Raw genomic sequence first — 22,797 nt, 5'->3', positions numbered from 1 at the left:
GCACACACAGTAACTATAAGAATCAGGCAGTAGCCGCGCCGCCGCCCTAAGCAATCAGACAAGAAACACAGCAGATACTGGAGCAAAGTGTGCAGCCTGGATTGAAAGATGGCGGACTTGCATGGTGGGATGCGGTAAGCCATGCCAGCACGCCGCCAGGGATGTTACAGTGGCTACTTTGAAGAACCTAGAATATAAGACATATTTTCAGTTGTTTCACACGTTTTTGTTAAGTATATAATTCCACATGTGTTAATTCATAGTTTTGATGCCTTCAGTGTGAATGTACAATTTTCATAGCCATGAAAACACAGAAAAATCTATAAATGAGAAGGTGTGTCCAAACTTTTGGTCTGTATTGTATATACATTAGATAGGTGAGGTATATACATTATATAGGTGAGTTATATACATTAGTGAGGTATATACATTAGATAGGTGAGGTATATACATTATATAGGTGAGGTATATACAGTGGTGAGGTATATACATTAGATAGGTGAGGTATATACATTATATTAGTGAGGTATATACATTATATAGGTGAGGTATATACATGAGTGAAGTATATACATTAGATAGGTGAGGTATATACAGTGGTGAGGTATATACATTAGATAGGTGAGGTATATACATGAGTGAAGTATATACATTAGATAGGTGAGGTATATACATCAGTGAGGTATATACATTAGTGAGGTATATACATTAGTGAGGTGTATACATTAGTGAGATATATACATTAGTGAGGTGTATACATTAGTGAGGTATATACATTAGTGAGGTGTATACATTGTATAGGTGAATTAGACACGTTGGCGGTGTGTATATAGTGGCCGCCATGGCGCAGGCTGAGGTAAGTGGCACATGCAGTACATGACATTAGTGAGGTGTATACATTATATAGGTGAGGTATGTATATTAGATAGGTGAGGTATATACATTAGGTGAGATATATACATTAGTTGGGTGAGGTATACAGGTTGGCGGTGTGTGTATACATTAGACAGGTGAGGTATATACATGGTATAGGTGACGTAGACACGTTGGCGGTGTGTATATAGTGGCAGCCATGGCGCAGGCTGAGGTGAGCTGAGGTAAGCGCTTCTGCGTCGCACCGTGGCGTCTGCCGGAGCAGGTAGACCGGGGCATGGAGGGAGGCGGGGGGCGGAGGCATGGGAGGCTGCTGGGAGGGAGCTCTGAGGAGGAGGAGAGCCAGACGATGGAAGAAGAGACGGAGGAGGACGAGAACCTGCCACCGGGGGAAGAGCAGGGGATGCGGGACAGCCTGCTCGGGGGAGCCCCGGAAGGGGTGCCGGTGCCCGCTGAGGTGCCCTCACATGGAGCTCGAGAGAAAGAAGTGCGGAGCAGAGTCCCTGAGGGCGGCTTCGGCTGGGTGGTGGCGCTGGCGGCCACCTGGTGCAGCGGCTCCATCTTCGGCATCCAGAACTCATTCGGGATCCTGTACGTTATCCTGCAGGGCGAGATGGACAGCAGCACGGAGCACGGCATGGACTTCAGGACAGGTAACCGGGCTGCTGCGCGCCGGCCGCCTCCTGCCCGCACTCCCGTCCTAGCTGCGCTCACAACTTCCCTCAGTGTGTGACAGCCAGCGCCTCCACGTGTGGTGTCAGTGCGGCTCCGAGCGTGTGCGCACTGCTGATCCAGTCACTGCTGCCCGACCACTGCTGCTCTGCCCCGTGTGCGCACTGCTGATCCAGTCACTGCTGCCCGACCACTGCTGCTCTGCCCCGTGTGCGCACTGCTGATCCAGTCACTGCTGCCCGACCACTGCTGCTCTGCCCGTGTGCGCACTGCTGATCCAGTCACTGCTGCCCGACCACTGCTGCTCTGCCCCGTGTGCGCACTGCTGATCCAGTCACTGCTGCCCGACCACTGCTGCTGTGCCCCGTGTGCGCACTGCTGCCCGACCACTGCTGCTGTGCCCCGTGTGCGCACTGCTGCGCCCGACCACTGCTGCTGGCCCCGTGTGCGCACTGCTGATCCAGTCACTGCTGCCCGACCACTGCTGCTGTGCCCCGTGTGCGCACTGCTGATCCAGTCACTGCTGCCCGACCACTGCTGCTGTGCCCCGTGTGCGCACTGCTGATCCAGTCACGCTGCCCGACCACTGCTGCTGTGCCCCGTGTGCGCACTGCTGATCCAGTCACTGCTGCCCGACCACTGCTGCTGTGCCCCGTGTGCGCACTGCTGATCCAGTCACTGCTGCCCGACCACTGCTGCTGTGCCCCGTGTGCGCACTGCTGATCCGTCACTGCTGCCCGACCACTGCTGCTCTGCCCCGTGTGCGCACTGCTGATCCAGTCACTGCTGCCCGACCACTGCTGCTGTGCCCCGTGTGCGCACTGCTGATCCAGTCACTGCTGCCCGACCACTGCTGCTGTGCCCCGTGTGCGCACTGCTGATCCAGTCACTGCTGCCCGACCACTGCTGCTGTGCCCCGTGTGCGCACTGCTGATCCAGTCACTGCTGCCCGACCACTGCTGCTGTGCCCCGTGTGCGCACTGCTGATCCAGTCACTGCTGCCCGACCACTGCTGCTGTGCCCCGTGTGCGCACTGCTGATCCAGTCACTGCTGCCCGACCACTGCTGCTGTGCCCCGTGTGCGCACTGCTGATCCAGTCACTGCTGCCCGACCACTGCTGCTGTGCCCCGTGTGCGCACTGCTGATCAGTCACTGCTGCCCGACCACTGCTGCTGTGCCCCGTGTGCGCACTGCTGATCCAGTCACTGCTGCCCGACCACTGCTGTGTGCCCCGTGTGCGCACTGCTGATCCAGTCACTGCTGCCCGACCACTGCTGCTGTGCCCGTGTGCGCACTGCTGATCCAGTCACTGCTGCCCGACCACTGCTGCTGTGCCCCGTGTGCGCACTGCTGATCCAGTCACTGCTGCCCGACCACTGCTGCTGTGCCCCGTGTGCGCACTGCTGATCCAGTCACTGCTGCCCGACCACTGCTGCTGTGCCCCGTGTGCTGCAACTGCTGATCCAGTCACTGCTGCCCGACCACTGCTGCTGTGCCCCGTGTGCGCACTGCTGATCCAGTCACTGCTGCCCGACCACTGCTGCTGTGCCCCGTGTGCGCACTGCTGATCCAGTCACTGCTGCCCGACCACTGCTGCTGTGCCCCGTGTGCGCACTGCTGATCCAGTCACTGCTGCCCGACCACTGCTGCTGTGCCCCGTGTGCGCACTGCTGATCCAGTCACTGCTGCCCGACCACTGCTGCTTGCCCGTGTGCGCACTGCTGATCCAGTCACTGCTGCCCGACCACTGCTGCTGTGCCCCGTGTGCGCACTGCTGATCCAGTCACTGCTGCCCGACCACTGTGCTGTGCCCCGTGTGCGCACTGCTGATCCAGTCACTGCTGCCCGACCACTGCTGCTGTGCCCGTGTGCGCACTGCTGATCCAGTCACTGCTGCCCGACCACTGCTGCTGTGCCCCGTGTGCGCACTGCTGATCCAGTCACTGCTGCCCGACCACTGCTGCTGTGCCCCGTGTGCGCACTGCTGATCCAGTCACTGCTGCCCGACCACTGCTGCTGTGCCCCGTGTGCGCACTGCTGATCCAGTCACTGCTGCCCGACCACTGCTGCTGTGCCCCGTGTGCGCACTGCTGATCCAGTCACTGCTGCCCGACCACTGCTGCTGTGCCCCGTGTGCGCACTGCTGATCCAGTCACTGCTGCCCGACCACTGCTGCTGTGCCCCGTGTGCGCACTGCTGATCCAGTCACTGCTGCCCGACCACTGCTGCTCTGCCCCGTGTGCGCACTGCTGATCCAGTCACTGCTGCCCGACCACTGCTGCTCTGCCCCGTGTGCGCACTGCTGATCCAGTCACTGCTGCCCGACCACTGCTGCTCTGCCCCGTGTGCGCACTGCTGATCCAGTCACTGCTGCCCGACCACTGCTGCTCTGCCCCGTGTGCGCACTGCTGATCCAGTCACTGCTGCCCGACCACTGCTGCTGTGCCCCGTGTGCGCACTGCTGATCCAGTCACTGCTGCCCGACCACTGCTGCTGTGCCCCGTGTGCGCACTGCTGATCCAGTCACTGCTGCCCGACCACTGCTGCTGTGCCCCGTGTGCGCACTGCTGATCCAGTCACTGCTGCCCGACCACTGCTGCTGTGCCCCGTGTGCGCACTGCTGATCCAGTCACTGCTGCCCGACCACTGCTGCTGTGCCCCGTGTGCGCACTGCTGATCCAGTCACTGCTGCCCGACCACTGCTCTGCGTGCCCCGTGTGCGCACTGCTGATCCAGTCACTGCTGCCCGACCACTGCTGCTCTACCCCGTGTGCGCACTGCTGATCCAGTCACTGCTGCCCGACCACTGCTGCTCTGCCCCGTGTGCGCACTGCTGATCCAGTCACTGCTGCCCGACCACTGCTGCTCTGCCCCGTGTGCGCACTGCTGATCCAGTCACTGCTGCCCGACCACTGCTGCTCTGCCCCGTGTGCGCACTGCTGATCCAGTCACTGCTGCCCGACCACTGCTGCTCTGCCCCGTGTGCGCACTGCTGATCCAGTCACTGCTGCCCGACCACTGCTGCTCTGCCCCGTGTGCGCACTGCTGATCCAGTCACTTCCGCCCGACCACTGCTGCTCTGCCCCGTGTGCGCACTGCTGATCCAGTCACTTCCGCCCGACCACTGCTGCTCTGCCCGTGTGCGCACTGCTGATCCAGTCACTGCTGCCCGACCACTGCTGCTCTGCCCCGGTGCGCACTGCTGATTCAGTCACTGCTGCTCTGCCCCGTGTGCGCACTGCTGATCCAGTCACTGCTGCCCGACCACTGCTGCTCTGCCCCGTGTGCGCACTGCTGATCCAGTCACTGCTGCCCGACCACTGCTGCTCTGCCCCGTGTGCGCACTGCTGATCCAGTCACTGCTGCCCGACCACTGCTGCTCTGCCCCGTGTGCGCACTGCTGATCCAGTCACTGCTGCCCGACCACTGCTGCTGTGCCCCGTGTGCGCACTGCTGATCCAGTCACTGCTGCCCGACCACTGCTGCTGTGCCCCGTGTGCGCACTGCTGATCCAGTCACTGCTGCCCGACCACTGCTGCTGTGCCCCGTGTGCGCACTGCTGATCCAGTCACTGCTGCCCGACCACTGCTGCTGTGCCCCGTGTGCGCACTGCTGATCCAGTCACTGCTGCCCGCCACTGCTGCTGTGCCCCGTGTGCGCACTGCTGATCCAGTCACTGCTGCCCGACCACTGCTGCTGTGCCCCGTGTGCGCACTGCTGATCCAGTCACTGCTGCCCGACCACTGCTGCTGTGCCCCGTGTGCGCACTGCTGATCCAGTCACTGCTGCCCGACCACTGCTGCTGTGCCCCGTGTGCGCACTGCTGATCCAGTCACTGCTGCCCGACCACTGCTGCTGTGCCCCGTGTGCGCACTGCTGATCCAGTCACTGCTGCCCGACCACTGCTGCTGTGCCCCGTGTGCGCACTGCTGATCCAGTCACTGCTGCCCGACCACTGCTGCTGTGCCCCGTGTGCGCACTGCTGATCCAGTCACTGCTGCCCGACCACTGCTGCTGTGCCCCGTGTGCGCACTGCTGATCCAGTCACTGCTGCCCGACCACTGCTGCTGTGCCCCGTGTGCGCACTGCTGATCCAGTCACTGCTGCCCGACCACTGCTGCTGTGCCCGTGTGCGCACTGCTGATCCAGTCACTGCTGCCCGACCACTGCTGCTGTGCCCCGTGTGCGCACTGCTGATCCAGTCACTGCTGCCCGACCACTGCTGCTCTGCCCCGTGTGCGCACTGCTGATCCAGTCACTGCTGCCCGACCACTGCTGCTCTGCCCCGTGTGCGCACCTGCTGATCCAGTCACTGCTGCCCGACCACTGCTGCTGTGCCCCGTGTGCGCACTGCTGATCCAGTCACTGCTGCCCGACCACTGCTGCTGTGCCCCGTGTGCGCACTGCTGATCCAGTCACTGCTGCCCGACCACTGCTGCTGTGCCCCGTGTGCGCACTGCTGATCCAGTCACTGCTGCCCGACCACTGCTGCTGTGCCCCGTGTGCGCACTGCTGATCCAGTCACTGCTGCCCGACCACTGCTGCTGTGCCCCGTGTGCGCACTGCTGATCCAGTCACTGCTGCCCGACCACTGCTGCTGTGCCCCGTGTGCGCACTGCTGATCCAGTCACTGCTGCCCGACCACTGCTGCTCTGCCCCGTGTGCGCACTGCTGATCCAGTCACTGCTGCCCGACCACTGCTGCTCTGCCCCGTGTGCGCACTGCTGATCCAGTCACTGCTGCCCGACCACTGCTGCTCTGCCCCGTGTGCGCACTGCTGATCCAGTCACTGCTGCCCGACCACTGCTGCTCTGCCCGTGTGCGCACTGCTGATCCAGTCACTGCTGCCCGACCACTGCTGCTCTGCCCCGTGTGCGCACTGCTGATCCAGTCACTGCTGCCCGACCACTGCTGCTCTGCCCCGTGTGCGCACTGCTGATCCAGTCACTGCTGCCCGACCACTGCTGCTCTGCCCGTGTGCGCACTGCTGATCCAGTCACTGCTGCCCGACCACTGCTGCTCTGCCCCGTGTGCGCACTGCTGATCCAGTCACTGCCCGACCACTGCTGCTCTGCCCCGTGTGCGCACTGCTGATCCAGTCACTTCCGCCCGACCACTGCTGCTCTGCCCCGTGTGCGCACTGCTGATCCAGTCACTTCCCGCCCGACCACTGCTGCTCTGCCCCGTGTGCGCACTGCTGATCCAGTCACTCCTGCCCGACCACTGCTGCTCTGCCCCGTGTGCGCACTGCTGATCCAGTCACTGCTGCTCTGCCCCGTGTGCGCACTGCTGATCCAGTCACTGCTGCCCGACCACTGCTGCTCTGCCCCGTGTGCGCACTGCTGATCCAGTCACTGCTGCTCTGCCCGTGTGCGCACTGCTGATCCAGTCACTGCTGCCCGACCACTGCTGCTCTGCCCCGTGTGCGCACTGCTGATCCAGTCACTGCTGCCCGACCACTGCTGCTCTGCCCCGTGTGCGCACTGCTGATCCAGTCACTGCTGCCCGACCACTGCTGCTCTGCCCCGTGTGCGCACTGCTGATCCAGTCAATGCTGCCCGACCACTGCTGCTCTGCCCCGTGTGCGCACTGCTGATCCAGTCACTGCTGCCCGACCACTGCTGCTCTGCCCCGTGTGCGCACTGCTGATCCAGTCACTGCTGCCCGACCACTGCTGCTCTGCCCCGTGTGCGCACTGCTGATCCAGTCACTGCTGCCCGACCACTGCTGCTCTGCCCCGTGTGCGCACTGCTGATCCAGTCACTGCTGCCCGACCACTGCTGCTCTGCCCCGTGTGCGCACTGCTGATCCAGTCACTGCTGCCCGACCACTGCTGCTCTGCCCCGTGTGCGCACTGCTGATCCAGTCACTGCTGCCCGACCACTGCTGCTCTGCCCCGTGGTGCGCACTGCTGATCCAGTCACTGCTGCCCGACCACTGCTGCTCTGCCCCGTGTGCGCACTGCTGATCCAGTCACTGCTGCCCGACCACTGCTGCTCTGCCCCGTGTGCGCACTGCTGATCCAGTCACTGCTGCCCGACCACTGCTGCTCTGCCCCGTGTGCGCACTGCTGATCCAGTCACTGCTGCCCGACCACTGCTGCTCTGCCCCGTGTGCGCACTGCTGATCCAGTCACTGCTGCCCGACCACTGCTGCTCTGCCCCGTGTGCGCACTGCTGATCCAGTCACTGCTGCCCGACCACTGCTGCTCTGCCCCGTGTGCGCACTGCTGATCCAGTCACTGCTGCCCGACCACTGCTGCTCTGCCCCGTGTGCGCACTGCTGATCCAGTCACTGCTGCCCGACCACTGCTGCTGTGCCCCCGTGTGCGCACTGCTGATCCAGTCACTGCTGCCCGACCACTGCTGCTCTGCCCCGTGTGCGCACTGCTGATCCAGTCACTGCTGCCCGACCACTGCTGCTCTGCCCCGTGTGCGCACTGCTGATCCAGTCACTGCTGCCCGACCACTGCTGCTCTGCCCCGTGTGCGCACTGCTGATCCAGTCACTGCCGCCCGACCACTGCTGCTCTGCCCCGTGTGCGCACTGCTGATCCAGTCACTTCCGCCCGACCACTGCTGCTCTGCCCCGTGTGCGCACTGCTGATCCAGTCACTCCGCCCGACCACTGCTGCTCTGCCCCGTGTGCGCACTGCTGATCCAGTCACTTCCGCCCGACCACTGCTGCTCTGCCCCGTGTGCGCACTGCTGATCCAGTCACTGCTGCCCGACCACTGCTGCTCTGCCCCGTGTGCGCACTGCTGACCCAGTCACTGCTGCCCGACCACTGCTGCTCTGCCCCGTGTGCGCACTGCTGATCCAGTCACTGCTGCCCGACCACTGCTGCTCTGCCCCGTGTGCGCACTGCTGATCCAGTCACTGCTGCCCGACCACTGCTGCTCTGCCCCGTGTGCGCACTGCTGATCCAGTCACTGCTGCCCGACCACTGCTGCTCTGCCCCGTGTGCGCACTGCTGATCCAGTCACTGCTGCCCGACCCTGCTGCTCTGCCCCGTGTGCGCACTGCTGATCCAGTCACTGCTGCCCGATCACTGCTGCTCTGCCCCGTGTGCGCACTGCTGATCCAGTCACTGCTGCCCGACCACTGCTGCTCTGCCCCGTGTGCGCACTGCTGATCCAGTCACTGCTGCCCGACCACTGCTGCTCTGCCCCGTGTGCGCACTGCTGATCCAGTCACTGCTGCCCGACCACTGCTGCTCTGCCCCGTGTGCGCACTGCTGATCCAGTCACTGCTGCCCGACCACTGCTGCTCTGCCCCGTGTGCGCACTGCTGATCCAGTCACTGCTGCCCGACCACTGCTGCTCTGCCCCGTGTGCGCACTGCTGATCCAGTCACTGCTGCCCGACCACTGCTGCTCTGCCCCGTGTGCGCACTGCTGATCCAGTCACTGCTGCCCGACCACTGCTGCTCTGCCCCGTGTGCGCACTGCTGATCCAGTCACTGCTGCCCGACCACTGGTGCTCTGCCCCGTGTGCGCACTGCTGATCCAGTCACTGCTGCCCGACCACTGCTGCTCTGCCCGTGTGCGCACTGCTGATCCAGTCACTGCTGCCCGACCACTGCTGCTCTGCCCGTGTGCGCACTGCTGATCCAGTCACTGCTGCCCGACCACTGCTGCTCTGCCCCGTGTGCGCACTGCTGATCCAGTCACTGCTGCCCGACCACTGCTGCTCTGCCCCGTGTGCGCACTGCTGATCCAGTCACTGCTGCCCGACCACTGCTGCTCTGCCCCGTGTGCGCACTGCTGATCCAGTCACTGCTGCCCGACCACTGCTGCTCTGCCCCGTGTGCGCACTGCTGATCCAGTCACTGCTGCCCGACCACTGCTGCTCTGCCCCGTGTGCGCACTGCTGATCCAGTCACTGCTGCCCGACCACTGCTGCTCTGCCCCGTGTGCGCACTGCTGATCCAGTCACTGCTGCCCGACCACTGCTGCTCTGCCCCGTGTGCGCACTGCTGATCCAGTCACTGCTGCCCGACCACTGCTGCTCTGCCCCGTGTGCGCACTGCTGATCCAGTCACTGCTGCCCGACCACTGCTGCTCTGCCCCGTGTGCGCACTGCTGATCCAGTCACTGCTGCCCGACCACTGCTGCTCTGCCCCGTGTGCGCACTGCTGATCCAGTCACTGCTGCCCGACCACTGCTGCTCTGCCCCGTGTGCGCACTGCTGATCCAGTCACTGCTGCCCGACCACTGCTGCTCTGCCCCGTGTGCGCACTGCTGATCCAGTCACTGCTGCCCGACCACTGCTGCTCTGCCCCGTGTGCGCACTGCTGATCCAGTCACTGCTGCCCGACCACTGCTGCTCTGCCCCGTGTGCGCACTGCTGATCCAGTCACTGCTGCCCGACCACTGCTGCTCTGCCCCGTGTGCGCACTGCTGATTCAGTCACTGCTGCCCGACCACTGCTGCTCTGCCCCGTGTGCGCACTGCTGATCCAGTCACTGCTGCCCGACCACTGCTGCTCTGCCCCGTGTGCGCACTGCTGATCCAGTCACTGCTGCCCGACCACTGCTGCTCTGCCCCGTGTGCGCACTGCTGATCCAGTCACTGCTGCCCGACCACTGCTGCTGTGCCCCGTGTGCGCACTGCTGATCCAGTCACTGCTGCCCGACCACTGCTGCTCTGCCCCGTGTGCGCACTGCTGATCCAGTCACTGCTGCCCGACCACTGCTGCTCTGCCCCGTGTGCGCACTGCTGATCCAGTCACTGCTGCCCGACCACTGCTGCTCTGCCCCGTGTGCGCACTGCTGATCCAGTCACTGCTGCCCGACCACTGCTGCTCTGCCCCGTGTGCGCACTGCTGATCCAGTCACTGCTGCCCGACCACTGCTGCTCTGCCCCGTGTGCGCACTGCTGATCCAGTCACTGCTGCCCGACCACTGCTGCTCTGCCCCGTGTGCGCACTGCTGATCCAGTCACTTCCGCCCGACCACTGCTGCTCTGCCCCGTGTGCGCACTGCTGATCCAGTCACTTCCGCCCGACCACTGCTGCTCTGCCCCGTGTGCGCACTGCTGATCCAGTCACTGCTGCCCGACCACTGCTGCTCTGCCCCGTGTGCGCACTGCTGATCCAGTCACTGCTGCCCGACCACTGCTGCTCTGCCCCGTGTGCGCACTGCTGATCCAGTCACTGCTGCCCGACCACTGCTGCTCTGCCCCGTGTGCGCACTGCTGATCCAGTCACTGCTGCCCGACCACTGCTGCTCTGCCCCGTGTGCGCACTGCTGATCCAGTCACTGCTGCCCGACCACTGCTGCTCTGCCCCGTGTGCGCACTGCTGATCCAGTCACTGCTGCCCGACCACTGCTGCTCTGCCCCGTGTGCGCACTGCTGATCCAGTCACTGCTGCCCGACCACTGCTGCTCTGCCCCGTGTGCGCACTGCTGATCCAGTCACTGCTGCCCGACCACTGCTGCTCTGCCCCGTGTGCGCACTGCTGATCCAGTCACTGCTGCCCGACCACTGCTGCTCTGCCCCGTGTGCGCACTGCTGATCCAGTCACTGCTGCCCGACCACTGCTGCTGTGCCCCGTGTGCGCACTGCTGATCCAGTCACTGCTGCCCGACCACTGCTGCTGTGCCCCGTGTGCGCACTGCTGATCCAGTCACTGCTGCCCGACCACTGCTGCTGTGCCCCGTGTGCGCACTGCTGATCCAGTCACTGCTGCCCGACCACTGCTGCTGTGCCCCGTGTGCGCACTGCTGATCCAGTCACTGCTGCCCGACCACTGCTGCTGTGCCCCGTGTGCGCACTGCTGATCCAGTCACTGCTGCCCGACCACTGCTGCTGTGCCCCGTGTGCGCACTGCTGATCCAGTCACTGCTGCCCGACCACTGCTGCTGTGCCCCGTGTGCGCACTGCTGATCCAGTCACTGCTGCCCGACCACTGCTGCTGTGCCCCGTGTGCGCACTGCTGATCCAGTCACTGCTGCCCGACCACTGCTGCTGTGCCCCGTGTGCGCACTGCTGATCCAGTCACTGCCGCTGTGCCCCGTGTGCGCACTGCTGATCCAGTCACTGCCGCTGTGCCCCGTGTGCGCACTGCTGATCCAGTCACTGCCGCTCTGCCCCGTGTGCCGCTCTGCCCCGTGTGCCGCTCTGCCCCGTGTGCCGCTCTGCCCCGTGTGCCGCACTGCTGCCCGACCACTGCTGCTCTGCCCCATGTGCCGCTGCTGTACTGCCTTGCACCAAGTGTGCAGTGGGCACGTCCATAACCTTGCACCGCATTGTGTGCTGGTGCCACATAGACCGGCTACCACACATAACATTACTGCACATGCTGGAGGCACAGCCTGGGTACAAGTGGACCGGGTGCCACACATAACATTACTGCACATGCTGGAGGCACAGTGGGGTATATGTGGACCAGGTACCTGACTGCACAGTGGTTCTCATCACTTGGTAGAGAACTACCAGCACCAATGTTCTGTTTATTGTAGACAATGAGGGTTGTAGTCCGATGATAACAGGTAATATCACGGATGTAAAAATTATTTATACATATTAAAATGGTGTATGTAAAGGATGATGACGGCTGTGTGGTACATGCCACGCTCAGGATGGTTGCTCACAGAAGGGAGCACAGACCAGCAATGGATAAATTAGAAAGATCCCACTTGTACCAGCAGAAGTGATGAGTAGACCAGACTTGTTGGGAGTTGTGATTTTACAACCAGAAGGGCACAAATCCAACTACAACCTGGTACTTCTGGCTTATGGTAAACCGTAGACAATATGAAATGCTATATTAGTATATATGCCAGGGCAGGGAAAGGTGGGGTTGTAAGCGCACAGCTACAGGTTGTGGACCACTGCTAAGTTATACAAGTAGTCTGTATAGATACTGGGCAAATGTGGCAGATATAGAAGTATGATAAGACCCCTCATTCTCCTGTAGGATTAGCCATACGCTGAGCTGGGACTCCAGGACACTTACACCCCTCAGGGAAGAAACTGGTGACTCCTACTGGAATAGTTATCCATCAGTAGTGAATGTTAATAGGTGTTCATTACCTGGACAGAGACGATGCTGAATGTCCTTTTATTTAGTAAATATCAGAAGATTATTATCACAACTTCTTCATCTTTCTCTCATTCAGAATTAATAAACCTGACGTGTAGCGATTCTGCAGTACGCTAAGTACTTGTGTCAGTCGCTGAACTCTCCAGTACATCTTTTTCCCATCACATGGCTTATACATAATGGTATTAGACATCTGAGTTCAATTTAAAGTAATGAAGTAGTAGGAGATGTGGATAACCTGCGCTGCTGGTTGTGTCCACGAAAAAATCCAGTATGCAGTAAAGGAAATATCAGTGCACTTTATTTTCGACGCGTTTCGAAGTTCCCAAACTGTTTCAGGAGAAACACCAATTTAAAGTAGACACTTAACCTTATTAAACAAGCAGTAAGCATGACCAACAATGGGGTAAAAATAATTCCATATAGTCCAGTACCGAACAATAATATAATCTGCATTTCGCAGATCAAACACCTTTGTAGCTTTATGTGAGCTGTGTCCATGCCGGGCCAATTTGATTTTAATATGAAGAATTAAAAAATTCCAAGGATTATCATAATTTGTTCCCAGATTTTCCACATAAGTATATGTCTTGTGTATGTCTCATACTTGTGAGTCCTTTAAAGGCATTTATTTATCAGTAGGATAAACCCTCCTAAGCATTCAAGTCATAGGAAGCTAAATAAAATGATACCTTGATATCTATGATCCAATGTCTTATTCCAGAGAAATCTGTGTTTGTCTTAATATGTAAATGAGCTGTTAAGATCTATGGGCCGGACATAGGTCTCCGTGAATCTGCCTCCGGAGATTATTTTAAATAAATGGGTGTGAAACCTGTAGCTCAGGAGAGGAGCAGACTGTCAGTCATTACATGTCTCACCCTGGTAACTCGCCCTTTCATTTAATATAAGCTCTGGAGGCAGATTCTCAGGGAGATCCATGTCCGGCCCATAGATCTAATTTACATATTAATAAAAAAAACGTGGCTTTCTCTGGAATAAGATATGAGATCGCAGATATCAAAGTATCACTTTATTCAGCTTCCTATGACCTAGATGCCCATATACACGGCTTAGGAGGGTTGATCCTAGTGACAGATTCCCTTTAAAAGTTGAACTAAGGACGAGACTGTGCCTACTTGTAGATGCCCTCACTCCTCCTGTAACTATTGAAATGTGATACATTGAATTGTTTTTGTCAGTACCTGTCCCTACTTAATTGTAAAGTGCTGCAGAATATGTTGGCGCTATATAAATAAAAATTATTATATTATTCTGTTACCCCAGATACTGTAGTCTGCAATGTTTATGTGACTACATACAGTTCTCATGTCCATAAGCTTGACGCTGTGTGCCCACTATGCGTTTTTTTTTTTTCGTTTTTAGCGTTTCCGCAGCGGCAATTCTGCTGCAGAAACTCTTAAAAAAACGCATGGTAGAAGGCCTGCCATGTTCCCCAATGATAATCCGCATGTGCTGTGCACGTTCTGCAGAAATTTCCGCTGCTGATTATCATTGCGGAAAAAAATGCAGCACTACCAATTATTTTGCGGAAGCGCGGCGTTTTCCCCGCCATTGACTTGCGTTGGATCACATGGAATCCCCATCACTGCATCTGTACATGTGGATTCCATGCGTTCCAGTGTGCGGATGGTACCCGGTTTTGAAGAAGAGGAGACTCTCCTCTGGACCCGGGTACCATAGAAACTGTAAAAAAAAAAATAAAAAAAAAAAATATTATAGTTGCCCTCTGATGGCCCCAGGAGTCCTTGTGTCAGCTTGCGGTAGACTAAAGGACCTGCGGTGACGTCATTTAGTCATGTGACGGGTCACGCGACCACTGACGTCGGCAGGTCCTTTAGTCTACCGCGAGCTGCCGGCAAGCCGAGATAAGGACACCGGGGGCCATCAGAAGGTAAGTATAATACTTATTTTTTTACCATTCTTTCAGGTCACACTATATAAATCCATGCCGTTTGCATGGATTTATATAGTGTGACCAAGTTGTCAAGCACTTTCCAAGTGATGCTAAAATCGCCTGGAAAGCGCTTGTCAACCTGCATGCAGAAATGCAAGTGAAGAATGCTTCACTTCCACATATCCCTGGCAGGAAAACGCATGTACAATCCGCATGTACAATCCACATGTGTTTTTTCTGCCAGGGAGATGCAGAAACGCTCAGGAAAAATACAGAGCATTTCTGCATCGTGGGCACATAGCCTTACAGATACTTGGAGTTCTCTCACCCTGTAAAATGGTCATCATATACCATTAGATATGTTTAATTTAATACTTAAGAGGCCTCATTGTACTAGCTATATGATATCTGCTACTTTATCGAAGCTTCCATATACATATATACTTTCTGCTTCTTTGTGTAACACTCTTTAGACTTTCCTAGAAACAACAGATTTTCACTTTTTTGCTTCTTAGTCAGAAACGCCATTGGCTTCCTTACATGCTGTATATAATGTTCTGCTGCTCCATAGGCTTTTTGTACAATCCCGGAGAGGCCTTCCAATTCATTGGCCCTTTTAGTTAGTTTCTTCCAAAGAAGGCTGTTTTAATCGCTTGCAATATGTAACGTCTTTCATTATAGCAAGTAGTTGCAGTGGTTTTTATGTTTTTTCATGCTGTCCCCTGATTATAAGGGAAGCTCTCGGTGGAGTTGGAAATTGCAGCATTGAAAAGTAGAGAGAGAACCCAGCAATATGAATCACCATTATGGCAGACGTAATATAATCTTTAACGTTGATATAATGGATGGGTTAATGTAATTAGTCTATTGAAGCTATGAATTAATAGTATCATTTAGACAACACATCCATTTTCATTGCGGTGTCCCTGGAGATATTCCATGGCACGCCACTAATCTGTTGCAGCGTAAAGTGAAGAAAGGACTATAAGACATGTCTAGCCAGTTGTGTATGTGTATGCCATTGTTTGGCATGAATAGCTGGTGTAGCGAATTAATACAGGTCACAATGTGCCAAGCCCCATTTTTAAAGTATTTACACATTCATCTAGGTGGTGGTGTGTGTTTATTTTTATTTTTTTTTTATATTTGTTTACAAATTGCAAAGTTGAGCAACTTTCTAAATAGTTTCTAAAAACTACTAATCTTTCAGAGTTCCTCCTCTGTTTTTTGTTGTCTCTGCTCTCCTTCTTCTTTATTTTAGTGTTAGAAATGACAGAACAGGGGACGAAAAATTTGTGGCCCAGATTAAAGGGGAAGGAAGACTATATACAGTCTCAGAAAAGGTAGAGGAAAGCTCAAGTGGAAACTGGTGCAGGATAGAAGCTGGGATGATATGAGCTCATGAAGACAGCAGCACCCTGAATATGCAGAACCTATATTTCTGGAGTAGAAACTCTGGTTGCAAAGTGCATATGAGACGTGTCATGATTCCTGTGATCGGTGTGTCTAGACCTCAGTCAGTGAGCATTCAGCCGTCCAATCTAGGGCCGGGGGAGTGTTGAGCTGTCAGTATGGTGATGGGCTGCTGAACTGTCCAATCGGAGGCTGCGGACGTGCTGAGCTGTACATCACCAATCAGGGCCGGTTCATGCCGGGTTTTCTCCATGTATTGGAGTGATTACTTGACTTTCTGCCTCAACTACTTCCAGTTCTAACTTGGCTTAAGTGGTCTGTGTTTGCTCTGTGCTGAGTTCTTATATTCTGATCTTTGTTGCCCGACCTTGAGTTTGCCTTTGACTATCCATTTGTCTAGTCCTTTGTGTCTTGATCTGCTACCTTCCTGGAACTCTGCCCTCGGTCCATGACCTGAGTACTCCTCTGTCTTTCCCCTTTAGTTTACGACAAGCTCTCTTGATGTCTGTCCCTGGACCTCTTGACTACCCTGCCCCACGGCTTGTTCGTGAATAGTGACTAGCGTCACAAGGGGGTCGGAAAATGAATGATTGCAGGTGACCCCTGAGCTGTAAGATTTTGTTAAATACTGTGCTTATTTTTGTGAGACATGCTTATGATTTATATTTTCTTCCAAATAGATTGAGTGGACAGTAAAGGCCTGTGCTCCAGTATGGAAGGAGCATTACAGTCCTTGAAAACGCAGATTGTATTGAGAGTTATTAGAATAACTAACTAGGATTTGCAAGAGAGGAGCCATTGTTTGGGGCTTCTTTTAACTAGATATCAATAAAAATTCTTCCTCGATGTAACAAACCGATGCCTGTTACATTATCCTAATACATAGGCATGAAGCATACATACCTGCAACCTTCAGAGTAATCTGGGATTACACACAAGCATCCTACTAAGCGAGGCATTGTTTCATCAGATAGGTAACTTGCTCCGCATCCTGTGCTGTGAACACATTAAGCAGAAATCTCTTTATTGATGTGAGGTGATACCATCTGCCATCCAACAGACAGATGGTTTACTTCCATTAGCTAAGACTTTGCCGGACGAGGGGCACTCCTGCCCCTGTCATGCTATAGTATTAAGTGAAATGTGAGCTGCTTGTTCCTATTCATGTTTTAGGGACCAGTGAGTATACCTGTAATCTCCACAGACATTTGGTGATTAATCCATCTATACATATATTAACTCGCTTATAGCCGAACGTGATGTTTTAGTAAAAAATGAATGGTTTATTATATATGATGGCTTATTCCTTATCCAGAGTCATCATTCAGGCTGGGTTTTTGTTTTTTTTCCCCTTGTTTTGGTTATAAAGTTAATAGCCCTTTGACTGTAAACACGTTTGTAGTTTTCTTTGTGTTTAAAAGGTATATTTTATGTATGAAAGATTCTGAATAGTGGTGCAAGCTACAAATGATAAACCCTTAAAGGAGTTGTTCCCTTTCAAACGGCTTCGCAACCCTGGGCAGTTTGGAATAGAAAACTCCCCCCCAGTCCACCGGTGAGTCTCCAACTCTGCTGTCGGTGGGCTGCGGTGCTGACTTCATGTTGACAGCGCTGCAACCATCAGTGAGCGGTGTGTTCCATCTATGCTGGCAGAGCTTTGAGCTCACTGATTGGCTGTCAATGTGACGTGAGTGCCACAACCAACCCAAGATACAAAGCATCAACTAAGACTCACTGGTGGACCAGAGGATGGTGAGTATAACTCGTTCTTATTTTTTTTATCTCAAATGTGTCGGGGACTAGGATTTGATGGAAGGTGACAACCCCTTTTAGACACTCTAGGGCTGCGGCTTCAGACTTGGGCACTTTACTTACATATATACAGGACTGTACAAAAATGTAATCAGATCTGGAAAAATGCTGCGAAATAAGAATGCTTCAAAAAAAAAAAAAAAAAAAAAGTTCTGTTAATAAAAATAAAGAAAATGTAAAGAGAATAAACTTAAGAGAAATCTAAATCATTATCTGCTGTGACCGCCCTTTGTCTTCAAAACTGCATCAATTCTTCTACTGACACTTGTACACCATTATTGCGGGAGCTCTGCAGGGAGGTTGTTCCAAACATCTTGGAGAACTAACCACAGATATGTGGATGTTGCTTTTGTAAATCCTTCTGTCTCTTCATGGAATCTGAGACAGACTGGATGATGTTGAGATCAGGGATCTGTGGGGCCATATAGTCACTTGTAGGACTCCTCGTTCTTCTTTTTACTGAAGATAGTTCTTAATGACTGACTGTATGTTTGTGTGAGGTGGTTGTCATGCTGCAAAATAAATTTGGAGGCAATCGAACGCCTCCGTGATGGTACTGCATGATGAATATATTCAAAAGCTGTCTGTGTACCTAGAAGAATTGATCCTGCATTGAAGGCAAAGGGCAGTCACACCAAATTCTGATTTCTCTTTTGTTCATTCACATTGCATTTAATTGATAAAAAATAAACGATTAACATGTCTATATTTTTACTTTGCAAAATCTTTTCCATACTTGCCTAAAAGTTTTGCACAGTACTGTGTATTTTATATATTTTTTTTTCACTCAGTTTAAATGGTGAATGAGGACAAAAGCATCTAGCAAACTACTTCAATCTGTGTAAGGTTTTTTTCTTCCATTGTGTGGCAATATACTATTAAGTGTGAGCAGCTCTGCATTGCTGTTTTGTTTTGTTTTGTTTTAAAGGGGAAAAAATGTACTGTAATCTATTGTAAAGTTGTTCATTTGGTTGTTTGTAAAGCTTTTTTTTTTTTTGCATTAAAACTGGGTCAGACAAATTGTTTGTAACCCTAGCTAAGTAGTCCTGTATAATTCACATATTTTGCTTTTGAGCTTGTATACATAACCTGTACAACTTTCAATATCATTTGCATTCCTGGGGTAGCTGCAAAAAAAAAACATTACCTTGTTTGCACTGAATGCAGATTTTGCAGCCATGGATACCCTAAAGGAACAATTCTGAATTTGGTATTCAACTTGTAGGAAACAATCGAATGACCAAGGCCGCATTCACACATCAGTGTCACGATCGGAGTACAGACCATGATTTAAAAGGGCATTAAAATCTCCAAGATCCTATCCCAATATGTAGTAGGTATGATATTATTATTATTATCATCAAACATCTCCAATTAGAAATGTTGTATAGTTTTTCTGATTAGTTATCTCTTTCCTCAGGTGCAGGGTATTGCAGGACCTTAGGTATCCATGGTTATGACCATTAGCAGTTAGCTAACTGTCACTAGATCAGTGGTCATAACCATGGATACCTAAGGTCCTGCAATGTCTGCACATGAGGAAAGAGACATGGTGAGCGAATCAGAAACTGTACTACATTTTTAATTAGAGGTATTTGGTAATATTATTATTCCTACTATATATTGGGTTAGGAATTTGGAGATGGGAATTCCCCCTTTAAGCATTGGCCGCTGGCAAAGGTGTAACTACAATAGGGGCAGGGGTTGCAATTGCACCTGGAGCCTAAGGGGCCCCAAAAGTCTCTTTAGCCCATATGAAAAGACCAATATTATTAAAGACTTGCAATAATTGGGGGCCCTATTAGAGCTTGTGCATTGGGACCCATGAGCGTCAAGTTACACCACTGTCTCTTGCCCAGAACTTGACAGCCTCATGGCATATATAAAGCTGTCAAGTTCGAGTCAGGAGACCTGCATCCTGATCTGGCAGGTCATACCTAGCAGAAAATGACCGACACGGCGCTGATAACAGAAGTTGGTGACGGGTAAGTATTCTTCTACACGCAGGGAACTACGATTCTGTGCATTAGTGATACAACTCCTGGGGCGAAATTTAAAAGAGAAAAAACACCAGTGATGCTCTGATGAGCCTGTGTACACATACTATTAAGAGCAGCTGATCGTTAGATTAATATTTAACGGTCGTTTAGTACTGCTGGTCGGCCTGTGTAAACGGATTTTTAGGCTATGTTCACACTAGGCGGTTTTCATTTTATTTTTTTATTTTTTATTTTTTTTTTCTCCCCTGCAGCAAAACCTGATCTCTTGGCAGGAAAGAAGCTGCATCAAAAAACGCAGTTTCTTTTCCTAACATCAGACCATATCACACGTGGTTTATTCACGCTTGGCAGCCAGTGTTGTGTATTGGTAGAATCCCTGCTTGGTGTCTTGTGAGCGCAGCCTGCAGCCCAGATCACCTGCTTCTCCGAGTACTGTCTGCTCTGTTCACAGGGACTTTCTACAGACGTTCTCCAGCATTTACTAGACAGATGGTTTGACTTTGTGGGGAACACCTCCCTGCCATCACACTTCCTCTGTGGCCTCTATAAGGACCTTATGGGGGGTGGAAGAAACAGACTGTTGGGAGCTGGCTATTGAGAAAGAGCATGCTACTGGTTTGCTGCAGGCCTCCTCTGCCTGTACATTCCAGGCTCTCCTGGGATAAGCCTTTCTAAAAGTCTCTGCCAAAAAGAGCCTTATTGTATTGTTGCTGTTTTTGATGACGATAGTGTTAAGGAAAATACATATGTGATCCGCAGCCCGATCTCGGCAACGTTTCAGCAGTATAAACCTACCTATCCAAATGTCACCGTTCCCTCTGCATCAGTGTGTGTGTGTGTGTGTGTGTGTGTGTTTACAATGCATGTAAAAAAAAAAAAAATGTATTCCTATAAGTGGGTAGATGAATGGCCATCATACCTTAACCAGATGGACATCAAAGATCAGGTATATTCAAGAAAACCATGCACAGTAACCTGATTCAGCTATTATCCAAACTGCATACCTTCTTCTGCACGCCTTTTGTATTATAGATGTAGTTCGACTTTTTTTTTTATACTTGCTAAGATGCTTTAACTGTATATGGGGGGAAAAAAAAAAAAAAAAAAAAAAGGTGCACAATTTGTGCTAGCCTGACATCACTTAAAAATTAATTAAGGCTATGTGCCCACAATGAGTTTTTGACGCTGTGTATTTTCGGTGCATCAAAAAAACGCAACATCTTATAGTTCAAAGTGGATGGTATTTATAGATATCTCATGGCCACACTTTTTTTTTTTTTTTTTTCTTTAACTTTACACTGAGTGTAAAACTGACCTGCGGTGCGTCTTTCAAATCCACAGCATGTCAATATCTCTTGCAGGTGCGCAGAGTTTTATGTGCAGATTTTTCCCATAGGCTTGCATTGCAGGTAAAAAAAACAAAACCAGAAACACAAATGCGTTTTTAGTGCGTTTATGCGGCAAAAATAATCAAACCCATGTAATCCGCAAAGAACTGTATCAATAAAAATTTGTCAAAGCCAAAAACCAGGAAGCGTTAAAATAAAAAATAAAAAAAAAATCAGAAACCCTCTGATGTTGCAACCCAGCCTGTTTAATGCCTGTGTACACTGAAGAAGAGCCTGAGTGCTGGCGACTTGTCCTATATTATTGCAGAATGTGGCTCCTATATCAGTAATTGTGAACAATGGCACACCATGTGGTCCACACTGCTCTATCACCGTGAGAAGAAAAAATAATCTTAATCTCTGCTTCAGTAAATTATAATCTGAAGTTCTAGTACCTGCACAAGTCATGACTATGAGCTAAAAAGACCACTCGATTTACAGATCAAGCGAAACAAATATTCTAGTTTCCTGTGACCTACTTCTGATGTTATGAGTTCAATGTGTTGAATTGTCCATATCCTCAAATTGGGCAGATAGAAAACATAACATAATCTGGCCCTTTTAAAAGGGAACCTGTGCCACCTAATCTGAGATTACCATAAAGTAGAGACAGAGACCCTAATTCCAGTGATGTCACTTACTGGGCTGCTAGATATAATGCGGTATGATTACATTGTTAAATTGCTATTTTCAGGTTTTATCTATTTATTAGTAGAGATCAATGATGTCTTTCTTCAAAATGCAGTTAGTTTGTGTGTTTGAGAGCCATTGTGGACCAGCATAGTGTGAGTAATCTGTACAAGGCCATACCTTGCTGTGCAGTTTAAGGATGCATTTACACCGCATGCTTATCGAGGATGAACGTTCCAAGGACTGCTCTTTTCCTGATAATCTTGTGTTGTCAACAGTCTTTTGACCACAGAGAAATGAGCAAAGCGCTTGTTCATCGGGTAAAATAATCTTTAAGGTTGGTTAAAAATCCTCGTTCTCGGCAGTGGGCAGTGCATCATCCTGTGTAAACAGGACCTGTGCTGGCAAGAACAATGGCAGCCTGTGCTCACAGATTGCTCCATGCACATGGGAGCTACTGTCTGCCTGTCAACAGGTTATTAAACGGTCATTTGTTATATATGTAGCTGATGGACAGTGGTGTAATGCCGCAGGTTATTCAGTGTAAACCCATTTTGAATACTGCATCAGGCTTTTCCTAGCCATCCGAAGGGGGGATAAAAAAAACCTAAGCCTTTCATAAAGGGAAATCTGAACCCAAAAATAAATGTTCTATTTTACCTTTCACATTGTCTGTTCTTGGATGGACACTGATGTTTTCCTGTTTCACTTTCACTTCTCCACTGTTAGTGTTGCACTGATGATCTGTGTGTGGGTTAGTGATGTGCAGTTACATCCACACAAGTAGGAGATGGATTAAACTAAGTTACAGAGGACCCGTCTGATTTATGCTGCCCTATCTGAAGGCAGGATAAGGTGGAGAGCTCATAGCTGAGCCCCATGATATATAGGTTTATTATCTTTATAAGAGGACTTCTGGATAAAAGCAGTGTAAAAACACAATGTTCTTGGCATATGTTCTTACTGCCAACTGCAGAAATATGTATACTGCTATCTGCGTGCTTATACAATTGGATCCTGCTGCCATTGATTTCTAATGTAAAT

General features: G+C 52.4%; 1 protein-coding gene across 1 annotated transcript in view; it reads left to right on the top strand.

The window, feature by feature from the left end:
• Window positions 1-1,166: 1,166 nt before the first annotated feature.
• SLC16A2 (solute carrier family 16 member 2) overlaps window positions 1,167-22,797 on the top strand; it is a 167,231-nt gene continuing 145,600 nt past the window's right edge. Inside the window, exon 1 of the mRNA XM_073641028.1 lies at window positions 1,167-1,526. Coding sequence (XP_073497129.1) covers window positions 1,223-1,526 — 304 coding nt within the window. The 5' untranslated portion in view covers window positions 1,167-1,222. The remainder of the gene's footprint in view (window positions 1,527-22,797) is intronic.

The sequence above is a fragment of the Phyllobates terribilis genome, unplaced genomic scaffold (assembly GCF_046119375.1).
Source record: "Phyllobates terribilis strain yellow unplaced genomic scaffold, ASM4611937v1 Scaffold_7__3_contigs__length_470593459, whole genome shotgun sequence".
Taxonomy (NCBI): Eukaryota; Metazoa; Chordata; class Amphibia; order Anura; family Dendrobatidae; genus Phyllobates; species Phyllobates terribilis.
Note: the sequence above shows the minus strand (reverse complement) of the source record. Positions and strands in the feature narration are given on the sequence as shown.